The sequence below is a fragment of the Aspergillus mulundensis genome, assembly GCF_003369625.1.
Source record: "Aspergillus mulundensis strain DSM 5745 chromosome Unknown scaffold_0, whole genome shotgun sequence".
NCBI lineage: Eukaryota > Fungi > Ascomycota > Eurotiomycetes > Eurotiales > Aspergillaceae > Aspergillus > Aspergillus mulundensis.
This window is the reverse complement of record NW_020797888.1, coordinates 1,444,626-1,462,645: the sequence shown is the minus strand read 5'-3', so window position 1 is coordinate 1,462,645 and position 18,020 is coordinate 1,444,626. Positions and strand designations below refer to the sequence as shown.

Below are 18,020 nucleotides of genomic sequence, written 5' to 3'. Positions count from 1 at the left end.
CGCTCTCTGCTCGCCGCATCATTATTCTGCCGCTCCGCTCCATCGCCGTATCTTTTCTTCGCAACTTTTTCTGCGCTTCTTCTTTCCTTTTTCTTTTCTCTTAACAAACCCAAGACCACCAACTCAAATCATCGCTGCCTGCAGATTTGTTACCTTTCCACTGCACCAGCGATTCCGATGAGTGTGTCGAGAAAAAACTAGCCCGCTTCTAAAACCATCATCACGAGGGCTCCCCTGCTCCATGATGCGGTGATGACCTGTATGACGGGACAACTCTTGCATCCACTCGATTTTCATGAGTAATGCTGTATACCATGAACTAGAACGATCAATGCTAGCTTGCGCTGTGTTGCATGCGCAAAGTAGACTGATTAATGGTGCGTTTGACTGTCCTTAGTCCGTGCACTGTTTCTCCAAGATGAACTGTATGATATAACATACTCTGGTAATCCGATGTACTCAACCGCTTGTACAACTTTTCAGGTTGCTGCTTGCTGGTTGAGCTTGAGGTTTCATGGCATTTTCTGACTGGGACTTGCCTCACATTCGCCTTGTTCTACGATTCAGTTCTGTGACTCGCTCACTGACGTTGTTTTTGTAGACAACAACCACCTATTGGGCCTTGATTCTCTTGCACGGCATGAGGGCCATGCTTCTTACGTGGCATGACGACTGAAAAGAGTCAGGGGATATGAACGTAATGTCGAAGAAGTTAAAATTGTATTGTAAACAGGAAGGAGTCGGTAAATGCAGGACATGTCCGGCAAAAGTGCTCATAAAAACCATTATATTACTCGAAACAGAGAATGCTGAGACCGTGAGAGGTCCGGGTGAGCGCCTACTGCTCAGCCGGAGGCGCCGAGGGCGGCAACCCGTCGCTTGTATCTGGCTTGATACGCTTGGAATCTCGTTCATCCTGCGCTGCGAGAATTTTCCGCTTCTCCTTATCCTTCTGATACTCCGCGCGCCGGGCTTCCCTGTCCCTTTCTTTCCGAAGCGCCTTGGACTCGAACTCATGCCAATCGCCCTGGATGTTCTCCAATCTATAGACATAGTTAGTATGAATGCACCAAGGCAGTACTGCTGGGCACTTACTCAAATGGCTGTTGAGGGCTTGGCTCCTCAGAATGGAAATAAGGATGGGCGAGAATATCTTCGGCTGTGGGACGCTTAGCTGGATCATATCGGAATACCTGAGAGATCATGTCCAATGCAGCTGGGGATAGAATATCCCTATAGACATCTTCGAATATCCTTTTCTTCCGCTCCGTCGGCCGCATGAGCTCAAACCAAGGCATTTCGACAATGTTTGGCCACTCGGCGCGCGTTGGAGTTCCTAAGGTATTGTAAAGCTTGTCGAGCTGACTGATCTCTCCCCCTTCTCCAGGGAACACTGCCTTCTTCGTGAACATCTCGACATAAACGCAGGCCGCACTCCAGACGTCCACTGCCGGTCCGTATTGCGTTTCGCCTAGGAGGAGCTCTGGAGGCCGGTACCAAATAGTGATGACACGATTCGTATAATCAAGCTGGCGACTCTTTGAGAAAAACCGGGCCAAACCAAAGTCAGCATACTTGAGCTGGCCCTGGTTACTGATTAAAATGTTCGCAGCCTTGATGTCCCGATGTAAGACGCCTCGATGGTGGAGGTAATGGAGACCCTCAAACATTTGCTTTGCGAGGTCCTTCTTGTGTGCAGCAGTGAGGGCAAAGGTTGGGTGGTTGATGAGACCTGTGAGATCGTGCGAGAGATATTCAAAGACCATAAAGCACTCGTTCTTTTCCACCATGACCTCCAGCAAGCTGACGACATTATGATTGCGCAAGTGTTGGAGCAATTTGATCTCTCGGACTGCAGTGACAGGAAAGCCGTCCTTCTCACCTTCCATGCGGATTTTCTTCAAGGCAACCTTTCTTTGTGTATAGACATGGATTGCCTTGAATACCTTTCCGTACGTACCCGCCCCGATCACAGACTCGTTTCCAGGCTTCCGGAAATAGACAGAATCCGACTTGGCAAACTCCTCTGATATGGTGGGACGCGGCTTAGGGCGAAGCATGATCTTCGAACGTTTGACCGGTTCGGGGGAGCGCTCATGACGACGATCTGGCCGAACGTCTGACGGCCGGTCATTTCTCCGCTTATCACGAGGATCAACGTGCCTGTCGTCTCTCCTGCTATCGCGGTAATCTCGCGGGTCGCGGGGGCCACGCGGATCTCTGTAATCTCGTCGATCATTCCTGCCTCTGTTACGGTCCCTATCACGATGACGATCCCGATCCCGATCGCGGCGGTCAAAGCGAGGCTCTGGCTTGAACCTGGGCGGTGGCCCTGATGATAACTTATTACGGGGAGGTTCAGCTGCTCGCGGGGGCGGTTCCCGAGCCAACATTCGCTGAGCCAAATCAGGCACAGGCTTTGGAGCCGATGGCGGTCCGGTTTTCGCCTTGAATGCAAAGCTAATCTTTCCGCCTTTGCTAGGACCGGTAGGAGGCTCTGGCGGACGCGTATCCGGCTGAGTTGTCTGACCAGATCCAGCGCTTGAATCATGCCTTTGCCCTTCATCTGCTCCTCGGGTCTCCCGAAGTGCGGGTCGGTGAGTAGAAAAATTCTGATATCCTTCACGATGCGATCGAGGTTCTGTAGGCGGCGGTGGCGGCGGAGGATTGTCTGCCGCTGGCCCTAGCGGTGGGGGACTCGGAGGCGCTGCTCTACGTCGCGTATCCAATGTATCTCGCTGAGGGCTGCTGAAACGACTTCTGCCATGAGCAAGAGGTGCGGTAGGAACAAGTCCAGAAGAGCGACGATCTTGGTGGGTTTCGTGATATCTTGGCTGGCCATCCCGATGAGAAAGTGACGGGGCTGCGTGATGAAATGAGGAGGATTGACTATTGGGGAGATTACTTGGTGAGCCCCGTTCGGGGAGATTGTTGGACCTGAGACCGTCTCTTAGCATAAACCATGTACGACTTGGGGCAGTGCAGAAAAGTTACATACCTATGCTGGCCGGTCTGTGAGGAGTGCTGCCCGCTTCTCCCGCCGCGCGCAGCAGGATAAGGCGAACTTGAACGCGTAGAACCGTGATATGAGTTGTCCGGGGACCGGGATGCTCGGTTTCGTTCAGAGATGCGAGCTCCATGTCCTTCTGTGGCATGGTCTAGGTTCGGTCGCGAGGGCGAGGGAGGGGGTTGCATAGCAATGTCGCTTTTTGATCCACGGCGAGAAAGTGCTGATGTTTTTGAATCTAAAGTTCCTGCGGAAACACGAGAAGGCGATCGGGGGAAGAGATTCCGATCTGATTCGTCAGGACGAGGGCTATGATAACGTCGTTTGGGATGCATGGGCGGTTTGTCCTCCCAGTCAGGAGACCGAGAATGTCTGTGCCTTGACGAATCTCGAGGTCCGCTCTCGTGTTTCCGTCGGTCCCTTCCCCTACGAGGCGATGGTCTCCGACCGGGGCGGCCACGGCCTGGCGGACGTCCTCCTCGCCCTCTGCTGTGTGGTGGCCCCCGATCGAAATCAAAGCCGTGTCTAGGGGGCGCACCACGCGGATGGGTAGGTGGACGGCCTTGGAAACCGTTCGGCGGAGGACTGTGTGTTCTCTGTCGTTTCGATGGAGGCGCTGAAGGAGAATCCTCTCTGCGGTAGTCTCTACCGGTCGGCCCCATGTGTGTGTTTGGGTCGCGTTGACCAGTGCGTTCAGGGGAGTGTAGACGATTTGGATTTTGGCTCGAGCGTATTTCCGGGTGTGACGGGCCCGATGATGCGCGGGTGGAAGAGACGTTAGTGGAAAAATCACGATGCTGAGGTTTGTTATCGGGACCGGGGAAAGAACGCGGTGGCGGCGACCGCGACGAGCGATCAGGTCGGTCGTCTTTAGGCCGATTGTGATGGTGACGGTCTTGATCGCGAAATCTATCCCTCCCCCTGTCGCGGTGAGAGCCCCGAGGCCGACTAGGTCTCTCGCGGCCACGCTGGTCTCCAACGTCGCCCGTACCTCTCCACTGGTCTTTTAGCACCGGACTCCTATGGGACCCAGCCATGTAGTCGTCGCTTCCTGCTGCATCTGGTTTAAGAGGGATAATCAACTACCGACACGATGATGCGAGATACCAGGCGGCGACAAAGTGGCGAGTTCTGCAGACGAACAAAGTGGATGACTTTCTGCGGCAGTCCTCGTTCGGCGTGATTGTCGAGTGAGTTGCTGTTGAGTCTTTCTTGGGGATTGGGTGGTGCGGAACGGTGGTTTTTCCGGGTTGGATGTGAGGCAAGGTTCTCTGGCTGAAGATGTGGTGCTGTCAATAAAGAAGAACCCCAAGGCAGAATAAGAAGATAAAGGCAGCCAGTAAAGAGCTTGGGAAAGGGCACGCACCTGGAGATGGTAGTTTAAGAGTTAATGAGGAGAGGGTGGTGATCACTCTCTTCTACAGGCATACTGGTAATATTCGGGTGGCATACAGAGCGGCAGAGCCATTCCGCTGGCAGACAGTTTTACTTTGGGCCGTGATTTGACCCGGTTGAGGGCTCTTGTGCCATAGTGCGGCTCTTACTACGCAAATGTGGTTTGACACCTCGCTGGAAATGTTAGTCGCTGGAGAGAACAAAGCCCTCCTCCTGAATCCTTCCTTCCCTCTCAGAGCCAGCTGAAAATGAGCCACTCGAGTCATTGATCAGATGGAACTTGATACCGAGGGGGTCCACCGCAAGAAACTGCCAAATGCCCAGCGTCGCATGGCTGTTGCGTCGTTTTGTTAGATCGCCCTCACACGATTCTCGCCCACTATTTTCGCGCTCTCTTGGGCAGTTCGCTTTTGCCAGTATGAAATCTCATCCGAATCCGCAATGCTTTCTCAGCGCCGCTTCCATAGCCTGTGTAGGCGACTCTGCGTCTCATCCAATGCAATGGCCGCTACCTCAAAAAACGGCTTATCCGTTCATCTTGGCGAGAGATATGGCTTCCGAAGCTTCAGTCACAGAAAACCCCATCTACAGATAGTAAAACAAACAACATGGACTGAAGCCGAGGTGTTCACTGAGAAGAAGATGACGACGTCAAGGTTGTGGTTGTGGTGCAACGGAAATGGGATCGCTGTTCAGGAATAGTCAAACGAACATCAACGCCAGCGCCAGCCAGCAGGGACACAACTAATAGGCCGACTCCCCAGACGAATGCTGCAGGGGTGGCGCCGTATTAGGATGACCGCGAAGCGACCAGCGCAATACGGGCCTGCCTTGCAAAACTGGCTTGACAGCTCGGTGTCGAGAATTTGTGAATCTTCATAGAGTAGAAGCTAAAAGTCTTCGCGCCACGGGAGAACCTGAAATCCAGCCCCATGCACTTTACGGGGGATTGTCAGATATAATAAAAGCAGGCGCCAATATATCTGTCATGACAGTCCATAATTCGAGAAGAGGCGAGTCAGTTGCGCGTCGCAAGAAGCACTCTTGAGCCTAGTCATTAGGAATAATCGGTTTGATGCGCAGTATGGCATTATCCCTAAAGACGAAGCGTTGTCGCCATAGACCCATACCTGATGACCGCGGACGGAGATACCTATTGCGTTAGGTCGGACGAATACATACGTCTCGACTAAGCCCATACAGGAAACTTCAAACTGTTGTCTGAGAAGCGCATCCCGTAAATATCTAAGGTCGTAACTCGTGAACGGGGAGTATCGTATCTGTCCATGGCGGTCGACCGCGTGATAGTCGTACTGGAGCGCAGGCAAGGCGGTGGGGGGCTGGGAGTCGATCGATCACCTTCAGAATATCTGATTCAACCAGGAGAACCCGGCGCAGACCAGTGCACTTCAAACGAGCAGATAAATATAGATTACTTTCAATGCAAGAAGATATTTGCTCGTTTTGTCACAGTCAGAATACCGTCGGATGAAGGATTGTTGTCAGCAGCATCCGCGAGGGGAGCTTTGATGACAGGTCGAAGGTTTCCACGGCCTCCGAAGTGCAGGGTCCATCGAATGGGCACGTGACATGGGCAGAATAGCACGTGATGCGCTTCTCTCAAGTACATGAACCTGCCCAGGTAGAAAAGCCACGATCGGAGAATAAATTGTCAACCTGCCGCTAATCAATTACTGACTGACTATATGTTCAAGCACTACTATTAAATGAAAAGGAAAAAGTCATGTAGGGCAAGTATCAACCATGATTATCCGTTGTTAATTTGTTATGCTCATCGACAATTAGGGCTATTCAAGAGCAAGGCCCACATGGTCTAGATTGAGGCTATGAATTGACAGAAGAACCAACCACCTCTTCATGTATCCCGATTTTGCACCGCGCAAAGGGCTGATCGGTGGGAGCTATCTCGCCTTGATCGTAGATCGCCTGATAAATCTTACTCAATCCATACCGTCCCCATAAACACATGTAGCTGTGATACCTAGTGGGTGTCCACAAACCCGTCAGAGCTAACAACAGAGAACGTGGGGGTGTAGCGCGCATTTAATCCAAGTGGACAAATGCCTCAATATCTTCGTCGGTACCCTGGAATGTAGTCCGAACTTCAAGATCCCAAGGGATAAGCGGACGCTCACATGTGGTCAATGTCTGAGGCTGGCCATGAACAAAGATCCGCACGTACAGCTGATGGGCGTCAAGGCGCCTCCTGCGAGCCTCCCTGAGGATAATCTCATCTGGGCGTCGTATCTTTCTGTTCTGTTCGCGACCTTTGCCGTATCCTTCATACTGCAGAGAACCGATCTCAGCAACCGGCACACCGAGGACCTCATCCCCAAGCTCTTCGCCAGGGTAAGCATTGTACCGCCAGCGAATGAGCTCGCTGAGAAGCTCTATATCGTCCCTTACGGCACGGCCAGTCAACATATCACGACAAAGATTTAGACTGCGTTGAGCCATGATAAGACGTCGCTGGCCGCCGGTTAGGTTTCCGCGCACGACCTTGACGAACATGTCAATGCGAACAATGAAGAAAATAGCCATGAAGATATCGAGGTCTGTCCAGAGGTTCCGATTCGCGACGGTCCACTCGCGACGCCGTGTATCAGGGATGTCCATCAGAAACCACAGTTTGTAAATGGCAAACTTGTACCGGGGAGGAAAGCCAAATCCAGCGTTTCTAAGCGCGATGAGGATTGTGTGGATTGTTTGGTCGCGGGATCTAACCATCTGAAGCCAGCGGAATGAAGCGGTATAGGCGAGGACTGAGCCATCCGGATTTGACACGGGAACTGGGACATTCTCATCCTGTCCAGCTACTCGCTTGAACAGTAGCTTCCGATAACAGCGCCAGGGGAATATGTGAGACGCCACACGGGACCGGCGTAGGGTTTGGAGGCGGATAATCTTCGGAAGGTACTTGATCACAAACGCATTGCATGCCTTGGATGTTGTCTGCAGGCTGATGAGGTCCTGGACACGGAGTTCGCCGGTCATAAGTATGGCAGTTTCCGGGTGTTTGAGAAGAGCACTTAGGATGTTGAAGCTGTGAGAGGCCTCTTGAATAATGACTTCTGGCATAACTCCTTGAGGTTCCATCATAGGTTCCTCTTTAATGACGGTCTTAGTGCTTTGCGTGGAACCAGATGGACGTTCAAGTGTAAGTGCCTGAGGCTGCTCAAGATGTCTTCCACCGATGAAATGAGTTTGGTTAGCACTTTGCATAGTCCGAGGCGCACCTCTGCCGTGCTCGTTTACCATTCCGTAACCCGGGACTGGGTACTGGAATGGAGCTCTCTGTATCGGGGTCGGCCGGGAGTAGCTCTCGCGTTTCATGTTGGGGATACCGTGAGCAAGATGGGCGTTTCCAGCGAACGCCGGACCAAAGATATGTGTCTGGTTATCTGGAGGCATGTAGCAGTGGGACTCTACATCAGGCTCAGTCTTCACGGGCGGAAACGTGGTATGACCATAGTATCCTGGGTGTGGGTTGAATGGATCCGCAGGGGGCTGAAAGTATCCTGGAGGCATGTATGCACCGTGAGGGTAACCACCAACGTTTGCAGGGAAGCTATTCATAGACCCTGCATACTGGTGCTCCTGAGCTCCGTATGCACCAAAGTTGTTTCTTATCATATTTGCAGCAAAAGCAGGAGGTCGTTCAAAAGTCGGTCTTTGTCTGAAATGCCTCTCCTGGGGTACTTGCAAGTGCTGCCCAACGGGTATTTCTTCTTTCACCAAAGGGTTGTCTGGGATGGGGTAGGCAGTTGGAGGTATGTAGGTCGCAGGGGGCACAGGAGGGAAATACACGCCTTGATTGGTGATATGGATCAACGAAGGAGTCTCTTGGCTGTTGATGTTGGCAATGGGATTTGCTTGACGGTGCCGGTCAATGGTAACGACGTTTTCCGGCGCAATGCCGGCCAGGAGCTGCTGTCGTATGAGGTGTCCTCGCAGGGCGCTCCCTCCAGTTGCCGTATGAGCCGGAGCGGGCACAGGATTTATCGCCTGGGCGCGCTGTCCGGTGTAGTTGTTGCTATGTGCATGACCGAGGGGTGCGCCGTTTGGCCCCTCTCCGGGCTCTGTCATGATCACTCTATTCTGAGATCCGCGCCTTGCGGTTCTCAAGCTGAAAGCTTGCTGCTGGGGATAAAACCGAGTCTGGGTGCCCACGTTCTCGTTGACGTTCTGGTTTGTGTTCCTGTTTCCTTCAGAGTCATGAGCTAGGTTGACGAGAGAACGGGCCACATCCATTTCACGAGGGTTGGGATGGGAATGGGCCATCCTAAATAGGCGTAGAGGGTAAACAGTATAAGGTAACCAAGATGTGCAAAAGGAATGGCGACTTTGAGAAATGGGGAGAGGGGACAAGATGTGGTGTTAATGAGAAGATTAATAAAACACAGAGTAGACAGAGGTCCGGATCAAGAGAAAGAAAAAAAATGCTGAGGACAGTAGAGCATATTATTATTAACAGTGTGTGCTCACATCTGGGCTTGTGTTGCTTGGTGACCACGCAACAGAAGGGTCCTCCATTCACTGCACACATTAACTCTGCCTCAACCACTGACACAATGGCTGGAATGAAAGGCCAGAAAATAGCGGCATCTGATCTATAGATCTTGTTGAGGACATTGATGCTAGATGCGCCAGTTGCGAAAGTATGGTATTTGCTAATATATCCTGTACTTCACCAGAATTGACATTGTATGATTGTACAAGAAAAGAAAAGGGCAGAAGAGCTGAGCATGGTTGATGCAGACCTGCCTTTGCCCCATCAACCATCAAAAGTGAACTCCAGTTCAGAATCACTGCACGTAGTCTGAGAGGATTGTTGAATTATTTCAATGTGTCTGTAATGTTGGTTCACAGCGCTTTGAGTCCATGGCACTGATAGCTGCCCTAAAGTTGAACGCTTTTTGCCATCGGGGCTTTTGGCAAGTAAATCTATGTGAGTACAATAGTAGGTAAAAAATATATGCAGACAAAAATGAAAGCCGACAACGGAACAGGGGTGCTAAACGAGAGTATTCGGGCCACTGCCCGACACTGTCCCGTTGAGATGTTGAAGCCAAAAAGAAAAAAAGACAATGCCAATTCAACCCATAACCTGACCTGTTGAGAGGTAGACCGCCAAAACTCCAGAAATCACGACTGCACCGTATATGAATATCTAATACCGTCCACTGTTAAAACGAGAGGTAAACCAATTGCGGGGAATGTTGAGATTGAAGTACATATGGGTTGAATCATGAAGGACATTATTTCCTGTTCAGGAGGGTCAGGAACTCTTCTCGGGTCTTTGCGCTGGAGCGCATGCATCCGAGCATGCAGCTGGTCGTTGTAGTGCTGCTGGTTTTTTGAACTCCGCGCATAACCATGCAGAGATGCGACGATTCCATGACCACGCCGACACCTCGCGGCTTGAGAACCTCGGAAATCGCGAGGGCCACTTGCTTGGTTAAGCGCTCTTGCACTTGGAGGCGTCGAGAGAACATTTCCGCCAGACGGGCCAGCTTAGAAAGACCGAGGACTCGGCGATCAGGAATGTAGCCAATGTGCATCTGCAATATTCATTAGCACTAGACCGAATGCTAATGAGGATTGGGCGCAGCTTACCTTTCCGGTAAACGGCACCATATGATGCTCGCACAGTGAAAACACATCGATATCCTTGACAATAACCAGCTCGTCATGGTCTTCGTGGAAGACGGCGCCGTTAACTAGATCCCGCACGTTCTCCTCGTAGCCTTTAGTGAAGTAGAGCATAGCTTTCGCATACCGATCGGGCGTTTCTCTGAGACCCTCTCTCTCGGGATCTTCCCCGAGGCATTCAAGGATTGTTCGTACAGCTCCTGAGAGCTTCTTGATTCGCTCCTCGTTTTCTTCGGGTGTCGACTCGAGCCGTGCCCGCGTTCCGGGGCCTATCAGACGGAGATTATATTAGGAGAGCGACACGCATCGATAATGTTGGGTACTCACAGGGCCAGCTTAGGCCGTCGAAATCGATCGCAGGTGTCAGCGCATACGGGCTGGTGGGACGGCTGGACATTGCCGGCGGGGTGAGAGCAGCAGCTTCGTCTCTCGGATCGCGGGCGGGGTCATTCAGTGTAGGCCTATCTCCACCAGTTAAAAAATGATGTCGCCGAAGCTCACCAAAGGACGTACTTGGTCACGGAAGATCTGCGACGAGGGCTGTCGTAGCTGCTAGCATGCTCGGTCGACTGCGACTCTGACTCAGGCTGATCAAACTCAACCGGAACGCGAGGAGCGAAAGACGAGCGAATTGAGGTATTCAAGCTTTCTCGCTCGCGGATATCCCTCGAAGCAACAGATCCGGCAAGAGGCGATCCGCCATTCAGCAGGTGAGAAGGAATGGCCTTGGGCTTGGGGCCCGGGGGAGGAGGAGAACCGGAACCCATAGTTGACTGAAAATTGTGGCGGGGAAGACGGGGAGCGGAGATCGCAGCTCACGGCGATTGTTTAAAGATGCTGGAACCGGATTGTTTGACAAACGATTGGGACAAGAGAATGAGAAAACGGCTGCCGGAGTTTAGGACATAATTCACAGTCAGATTTTCTTTAGACGAGGGGGAAAAGGACGCTATGACGGCGGAGAAGGCGATTCTTTTCGGAGTCTGGATTGCCCCTCCGAGCACGCCGCACATGCAGTCAATTGCAGGGCTCTCACCGCCTCAGAGACAACCACTCAGCCTACGCAGAACCATCTGTTTGCATGCAGGCTGCGGCTGACGGAGCTGAGTACATAGAATTGGGATAACGGTGATCGACAATGGCCAGCTAGCTATCATTGGACTCCGTAGGATTCGCAAAGTTACTCCGAGTGCTTAGGGTCAACCTTGCGAACGGACTACCTGATGTATACATATTACATTTTAAGCAGAGACTGATCTTGAGGACTTTGTTCATAATTTGTTTGCGCCGTAAAGCGGCGACGAAGATACATAGAGAAGAAGACTTCAATACAATGGCAAGAGATAATCCGCTTCCACAGCATGGCTAAACATAAGAAATCCCCCACAGAACACCAAATTAAGGCTCCAGCTCCTCAGTCGGGACGTCCTCCATATCCTTACCAACAATTGCATCAGCAACCTTCCACACCTGCATCAGGTTATCCTCTGCGGCAGAGCAGAGCACCCAGGGATCGTTGAGGTTCCAACTGAAGTCCGAAATACGATTGGTATGACCACCATGCATGAAAAGTCTACAATTGAGATGACGTTAGCAATCGAGTACCCATGTTTCAACGAAGAGGATTGCACGTACAGCTCAGGAGGCCCATCCTGGGCATCTTCGGGAGTTTGTTCCTCGCCTGCCCGGCTCAAGTCCCAGAACATAATCTTGCGATCGTAGCTTGCGCTAGCCAGAACAGCTTCTTCGAATGGATGCCAAGAAATTGATGTGACAGAGTCGGTGTGGTTTTCGAGGGTGTGTAGTTTGGTCTTCAGGTTACGCAGATCCCAAAGACCGATTGTCTTATCTGCAGAACCTGTAGCTAGAACAGTTTCGGCGGCCGGGTTGAAAGCGATAGCATTAATGGCATCACGGTGTTGACCTTTGGCGAATGCGGCGGCACGAGTGGTGTCAGCAACTCGAGTATCGAGAATTTGAAGAGTGATATCATCTGAGACGGTTCCAATAAGAGAAGAATGAAGGGGATGGTGTTGAACATCATTGACAATAGATGAATGGTGAGTATAGGTTCGGACCGGTTGGAGAGCTTTGTTGCTCTTTGTGTAAGTGGTCAAATCCCTATACGTTGTTAGTGCCTTCATTACAAAAAGCGCTACTGCTTCTTACCAGAGGCGGACGGTCTTGTCCTCACTTCCCGTTGCAAGGTGACCCGCAACATGAGGGCTCCAGCTCAGCCCGAATCCTTCTTGTTTATGTCCGAGCAGTTCCATCTGAGGGTTCACTGTCCCCGTCGGGACACTCTGGTGTTTTGAGCGGTCCCAGATCATGACTCTCCCGTCCGTACACATCGTAGCGATTATATTGGGGTTCTGCGGCTGGTACCGAGCCTTGTTTACTTCGCCCTTGTGATCGATCTTTTGCACAATCTTGAAGCTTATCTCCATCGGAGCTTTCTTGGAACTGCCGCCATACCCACCGATTTCCCCACGCTCTTCGTCGTAATCATCGGGATTGGGAGCGTTGGGATTGGGAAGTTGGACTTGGGCAATCTGAAGATAATTTTGTGCGTCGCTGGACGTGTGAGTACCGAGAAGCAGACGATGAGTAGAATACGGCTTGTCCGAGGCGCTGCATGAAAGAATTAGCCAGTCGATCGCCTCTATTCGGCCCGTTATACATACTCCTGCTTGTCGGGCAGCCATTGTGTTGTAAGAGTCGGCCACTCTAGCGCCGTGCTGAGAATCATGTCGTAAAGGAAAGGAGCATTCTTTTTCCATGTCTTGTATTCTGGACGTGATATGTTTAGTCCATCTGTCGAGATGTCAAAAATGCGTCAAGCTCATTACCTTCATTGATGATCTTCTCCTCGGTGCGCTCCTCCTCTTGCTCCTCCTGCTCCTCGATGAAACCTAGGCGCAAGGTCAGTTAAATGGCTGCGCGCAAAGCAGGTGGGAGAGAAAAATCGCACCATCCTCATAAGCCTCCATTGTGCTGATTGCGTAGTACTATAGTGTCCACCAGTTGTGTTGGGACGAAAGAGGAGGTGAATGGATGGCGGCTTGCTGTTTGACACAGACGAGAGAGAGCTTTGCCGTTGCGGACAAGACTGTGATGTCGCGTTTCGACAGAAGCTCCCCGGCAGCGCGTTAATGGGCGGCTTTGATCTAGTCCTGTCTAGGAAGTTATAGGCTTGGCAGACTAGTCCCAAAACACCACGCCCTTGAGGCTCTCCACTCCCACTCGAGCTGAGCCCGAGGCGGGCGGTGTCTCTGCGGTTGGCCACCTCGAGTGATTCATCTTCCCAACAGCAACAACCACGAGCAACGCCCGTCTTCCCTTTTCTTTTAACGTTCTAATCTATTTCTGTCGCTCAGACTCATCGTTCCTTACTTGTATTCTTAGCCCACGTTCCTTGAGGATTTTGATCATTTTCTTTGGTCCATTATCTCATCGGATAGTTTGCGCTTGAAGCTAAGCTTGGTTTTCCTATTTATTGGGTTTCTGACGACGACTACGACGGTCACGATATACCGCACGGTTTTCGCTTCTTCTTTCTGTTGCTACGCTATCTTCTTAGATCCCACTTTATCTGAGTCACAATGGGTGTTCCCAAGTTCTTCCGCTGGCTGAGCGAACGGTATCCCGCGATCTCCATGCTGATTGCGGAGAACCGGATACCGGAGTTCGACAACCTATATCTTGACATGAACGGCATTATCCATAACTGCACACACAAGGACAGTGACTCGCCAACTTTCCGAATGACCGAGGATAAGATGTTCATAGCCATCTTTAACTATATCGAGCATTTGTACGGCAAGATCAAGCCAAAGAAGCTCTTCTTCATGGCAGTGGACGGCGTTGCCCCACGTGCGAAGATGAATCAACAGCGCGCGCGACGATTCCGAACGGCACTGGACGCCGAACAGGCGAAGGAGAAAGCTATTGCCCAGGGGATCGAAATGCCGAAGGAAGATCCCTTTGACAGCAACTGCATTACCCCGGGCACGGAGTTCATGGCGAAGCTTACGGAACAACTGAAGTATTTCATTAGCAAGAAGATTTCCGAGGATAAAGACTGGCAGGGGGTGGACATTGTACTTTCCGGCCATGAAGTGCCAGGTGAAGGTGAACACAAGATCATGGAATACATCCGGCACGCGAAAGCGCAGCCCGGGTACGATCCGAACGTTCGCCATTGTTTGTATGGTCTCGATGCCGACTTGATCATGCTGGGTCTTCTCAGCCACGACCCTCATTTCTGCCTTCTCCGGGAGGAGGTGACTTTTGGTCGCCAGGTGCAGAAAAAGTCCAAGGAACTAGAACATCAGAACTTCTACCTGTTACATCTATGCATGGTCAGAGAGTATTTGGAGTTGGAGTTCCAGGAGTTGGAGGGCAAGGGGATCATAGATTTCCCTTACGAGTTTGAGCGAGTGATCGACGATTTTATTTTGATGGCCTTCTTCGTTGGAAACGATTTCTTACCTAACCTGCCTAACCTTCATATCAACGAGGGGGCCTTATCGTTGATGTTCAAAATCTACAAGGAGGTTTTGCCCAAGATGGGCGGCTACATTAACGAGCAGGGCACAATCAACCTAGAACGTCTCGGGATGCTTCTTGATGGGTTGAGTCACGTGGAGTACCGGTTTTTTGAGGCCGAGTACTCAGATGCGGCATGGATGCGCGCAAAACAGAGCAGTGATGAGAACGGTGTGGATGTGGATGCTAAGCCCAAGGCTTTCACGGTCACGCCCGAGCAGAAAAACATTCTGAAGACCGTCAAGAAGTACGTTCTGAATCGACCTGGAAAGGCAGCGGATGCGAAGCCTCTTGACTTCCCACCCACGCTCCCAGCTAGAGACCGAAAGTTTGTGGAACAGCTCGCGGGCGATCTGCGCTTGCCCTGGAGTACTATCTCGAATGATGATGGAGACCGATTCATTCGAGTTCAATTCCCACCCAGTGAGAACGATGACAGTGAAGAGGAGGAGGACGAAGAAGCCTCTATGGCGGTTCGCAGGATTATTCGCAAATATGAGAACGCCAAAGTCCAAGAGCTCTCGCCTGAGGAAGCCCAAGCGGCCGCTCAGAAGAAATACGAAGAGAAGTTCCAGGACTGGAAAGACAAATACTACATGGATAAATTTGGCTGGGGTCTGGACAACAACGAGGAGATGCGCAAATTGACGGAAAACTATGTACAAGGTCTTCAATGGGTCTTGTTCTATTATTATCGAGGCATCGCCTCCTGGCCATGGTTCTTTAATTCTCACTACGCCCCAATGATTTCTGGTATGCTCTTTTCCTAGCTTTGAGTTATCACGAAATGTTGCTGACACGACTTAGATGTCAAGAAGGGCTTGAAAGCGGATACGAACTTCCGACTCGGGAGACCATTTAGGCCCTACGACCAGCTCATGGGTGTGCTTCCCGATCGGAGCAAGAAAATTGTCCCCAAGGCGTATCACGATTTGATGTCTTCACCGGATTCCCCTATCATCGACTTCTACCCTCGTGATTTTGAACTGGACATGAACGGGAAAAAGATGGAGTGGGAAGCTGTCGTTAAAATTCCGTTCATCGACGAACGTCGTCTCTTAGATGCCCTCGCGACGAGAGAGCACCTTCTGACACCAGATGAGAAGGCCCGAAATGGTTTTGGAGTCAGCCTTAAGTTCACGTATTCTCAAGGCATGGATTTTATCTATCCGTCTTCCCTCCCTGGAGTTTTTCCGGATATCCCTAACTGCCGCTGCATCCAAAATGTCTTTGACCTGCCAACGATGGACGGCCTGGAGCCTTATGTTGGGCTTGTTGACGGAGTGCACCTTGGAGCGTCAGCTCTTGCCGGTTTTCCTAGCTTGAAGACCTTGCCTCATGTCGGCCAACTAGGGTTCCATGGTGTTTGTGTCTTTCAGCAAGAGAGTCGCAATGAAAGTATGGTGATTACAGTGCTTGATCCGGGCAGTCGGTCGAGCTCTGAGCTGGCTAAAAAGAAAATCGGCCAGCGAGTCTTTGTGGGCTATCCGTTCCTGCAAGAAGCACTTGTTACCCGCGTGTCCGATGAACTATTTGATTACACCCTTCCTGCCGGAGAAGAACACCCTCTCGCCACACCGCATTCCGATGTGCAAATTGAGCAGTGGAAAAAGAAGGCCGATAAAATTGAAGGCATTTACAGCAGGAGGTTTGGTACCATCATCGGCCCAGTTGAGGCAATGGTGCATGTTCAGCTCCTGAAGGGTCTCATTAAGACTGACGCAGGTGCTACTGTCAAAGAGTTTGCAGACATTCCCGGGCAAGAAACGGATTATGCGTTGCAGCTTGTTGTCGACGAAGTAATCAACCCTGATGAGCGATTCATCGAACGAAAAGCTCTTCCGATCCAAGAAGAATTCCCCGAAGGCTCGCGCGCATTCTTCCTCGGCGAGTTTAACTACGGTAGGCCGGTTCATATCACCGGCCATGATGATGGTAAAGTGAATGGGCTTGTCGCAGCGATCAAGGGCCGGGAACCTGAGTTTGGAATAGAGCGTGCGCGTAGCGCGGAGGCTCTATCTCCTTACACGCCAGCTTTCGCAGTTGCTCGAATGCTGAATTTGAATCCCCTGGTTTTGGCCAAAATTACCTCGTCGTTCACCGTGGATGTCGGTGGCCAGCGCGTCAACCTGGGTCTTAACCTCAAATTCGAGGCTAGGAAGCAAAAGGTTCTTGGTTATTCCCGCCGGTCAGAGTCTGGCTGGGAATTCAGTGTGAAGGCAATTCAACTGCTTGGACAGTACATGCAGAAATTCCCTGATTTCTTCCTGGCCCTTAAGCAGAACCCTCGCAATGACAGGTACCAGCCTACCGATTTCTATCCTGCAGATATCGCTCTTGACAAAATAAATGAGATCAAAGCATGGCTGAAGGAGATTGAATCGAAAAATTTTGAGAGGGTTCCGCTGGAGGCGGAGCAGCTTGATTCAGATGTTGTCAAGCTCATCGAGCAGGACGCCGACCAACTTTTGAGAAGCCAACCACCTATGGAAGTAAGAAAGATCCGCGATATTCCTCGAAGTGCGCTCCTTCGACCAGCCGACGTCGAGCATCGACTTGGAAACCAGACTTTCAAGCTTGGAGATCGTGTTGTGTATGCCCAGGATTCTGGCAAAGTGCCCATCGCCACCCGAGGAACGGTGGTCGGACTTACTCGAACTCCACGAGCTATCCTACTTGATGTTGTCTTTGACGTCGCATTCATGAGCGGTACAACTTTGGGAGACCGATGTTCTGCCTTCCGCGGGCAGACAGTACCGGCGTCGTCTGTGCTAAACGTCTCCCATCGACAGCTCTCTGCCAGTACTAGGGCGGCAGTCAATCAAAAGCAACAAAACCAGCCCTCTCCTCTGACAGTAGCAGGCTACGGCGCGCCTCTGGGTCCCGGTGGTCAAGGGCAGCTGAGAGAAGCTCCCGCTCCGGCACCCCTTCGAGGCTCTTTCCGAGGAGCATTGTCCGGCGTGCGAGGTGGAGGTGGACGTGGCGGTACTAACGGCGCCACCACTAATCTACCTTTCCGACCGCACCCAGATACGAATGGTAACGCTCGTGGCGGTAGAGGTCGAGGGCGCGGGGCAATGGCGCGTGGACGAGGTGGCTATGTCTCAGTCGATAACAGTGACCCCAATACCGGCGTTGTCCAAAATAACCCGAACTTCCGGCCAAAGAATTATTCCCAAGTGCCACCGCCTGTTGGCCTGGAGTCACGCGGACGAGGCCGAGGCCGAGCAGGCCGTGGTGTGGATCGAGGAAATGGACACCGAGGTCGGGGTGGCAATCGTGGAAGGGGTGCCGCTGCTACTCGTGGCCAGTGAGGTGTCCTTATGGAATAATTGCGAAGAGAAGGAGTAGCCATTCTATGTATCCAATATAGTGCGCTCCCGCTTGTGTATGATAT

The 18,020-nt window shown here is 51.6% G+C and overlaps 5 protein-coding genes across 5 annotated transcripts; 1 reads left to right on the top strand and 4 right to left on the bottom strand.

Moving 5' to 3' along the window:
- Positions 1 to 838: 838 nt before the first annotated feature.
- On the bottom strand, positions 839 to 4,668 carry DSM5745_00404 (putative protein kinase; the record flags this gene model as incomplete). The annotated part of the gene is made up of 5 exons (XM_026742420.1): positions 839 to 1,043; positions 1,096 to 2,937; positions 2,999 to 4,061; positions 4,094 to 4,373; positions 4,438 to 4,668. 5 exons carry the CDS (start codon positions 4,666 to 4,668, stop codon positions 839 to 841), a joined length of 3,621 nt encoding a protein of 1,206 aa, XP_026608265.1.
- Positions 4,669 to 6,466: 1,798 nt separating this feature from the next.
- Positions 6,467 to 8,704, bottom strand: DSM5745_00403 (uncharacterized protein; the record flags this gene model as incomplete). The annotated part of the gene is made up of 1 exon (XM_026742419.1): positions 6,467 to 8,704. The coding sequence occupies one exon, from the start codon at positions 8,702 to 8,704 to the stop codon at positions 6,467 to 6,469; it is 2,238 nt and encodes a 745-aa protein (XP_026608264.1).
- A 977-nt stretch (positions 8,705 to 9,681) lies between these two features.
- On the bottom strand, positions 9,682 to 10,842 carry DSM5745_00402 (GTP cyclohydrolase I; the record flags this gene model as incomplete). The annotated part of the gene is made up of 4 exons (XM_026742418.1): positions 9,682 to 9,984; positions 10,040 to 10,344; positions 10,403 to 10,536; positions 10,589 to 10,842. 4 exons carry the CDS (start codon positions 10,840 to 10,842, stop codon positions 9,682 to 9,684), a joined length of 996 nt encoding a protein of 331 aa, XP_026608263.1.
- A 631-nt stretch (positions 10,843 to 11,473) lies between these two features.
- Positions 11,474 to 13,065, bottom strand: DSM5745_00401 (WD repeat RBAP46/RBAP48/MSI1 family protein; the record flags this gene model as incomplete). Its single annotated transcript, XM_026742417.1, has 6 exons — positions 11,474 to 11,648; positions 11,711 to 12,196; positions 12,245 to 12,706; positions 12,760 to 12,865; positions 12,925 to 12,987; positions 13,047 to 13,065. The coding sequence occupies 6 exons, from the start codon at positions 13,063 to 13,065 to the stop codon at positions 11,474 to 11,476; spliced, it is 1,311 nt and encodes a 436-aa protein (XP_026608262.1).
- Positions 13,066 to 13,677: 612 nt separating this feature from the next.
- On the top strand, positions 13,678 to 17,937 carry DSM5745_00400 (chromatin-binding exonuclease XRN1; the record flags this gene model as incomplete). Its single annotated transcript, XM_026742416.1, has 2 exons — positions 13,678 to 15,376; positions 15,431 to 17,937. 2 exons carry the CDS (start codon positions 13,678 to 13,680, stop codon positions 17,935 to 17,937), a joined length of 4,206 nt encoding a protein of 1,401 aa, XP_026608261.1.
- Between the last annotated feature and the right edge of the window lie 83 nt (positions 17,938 to 18,020).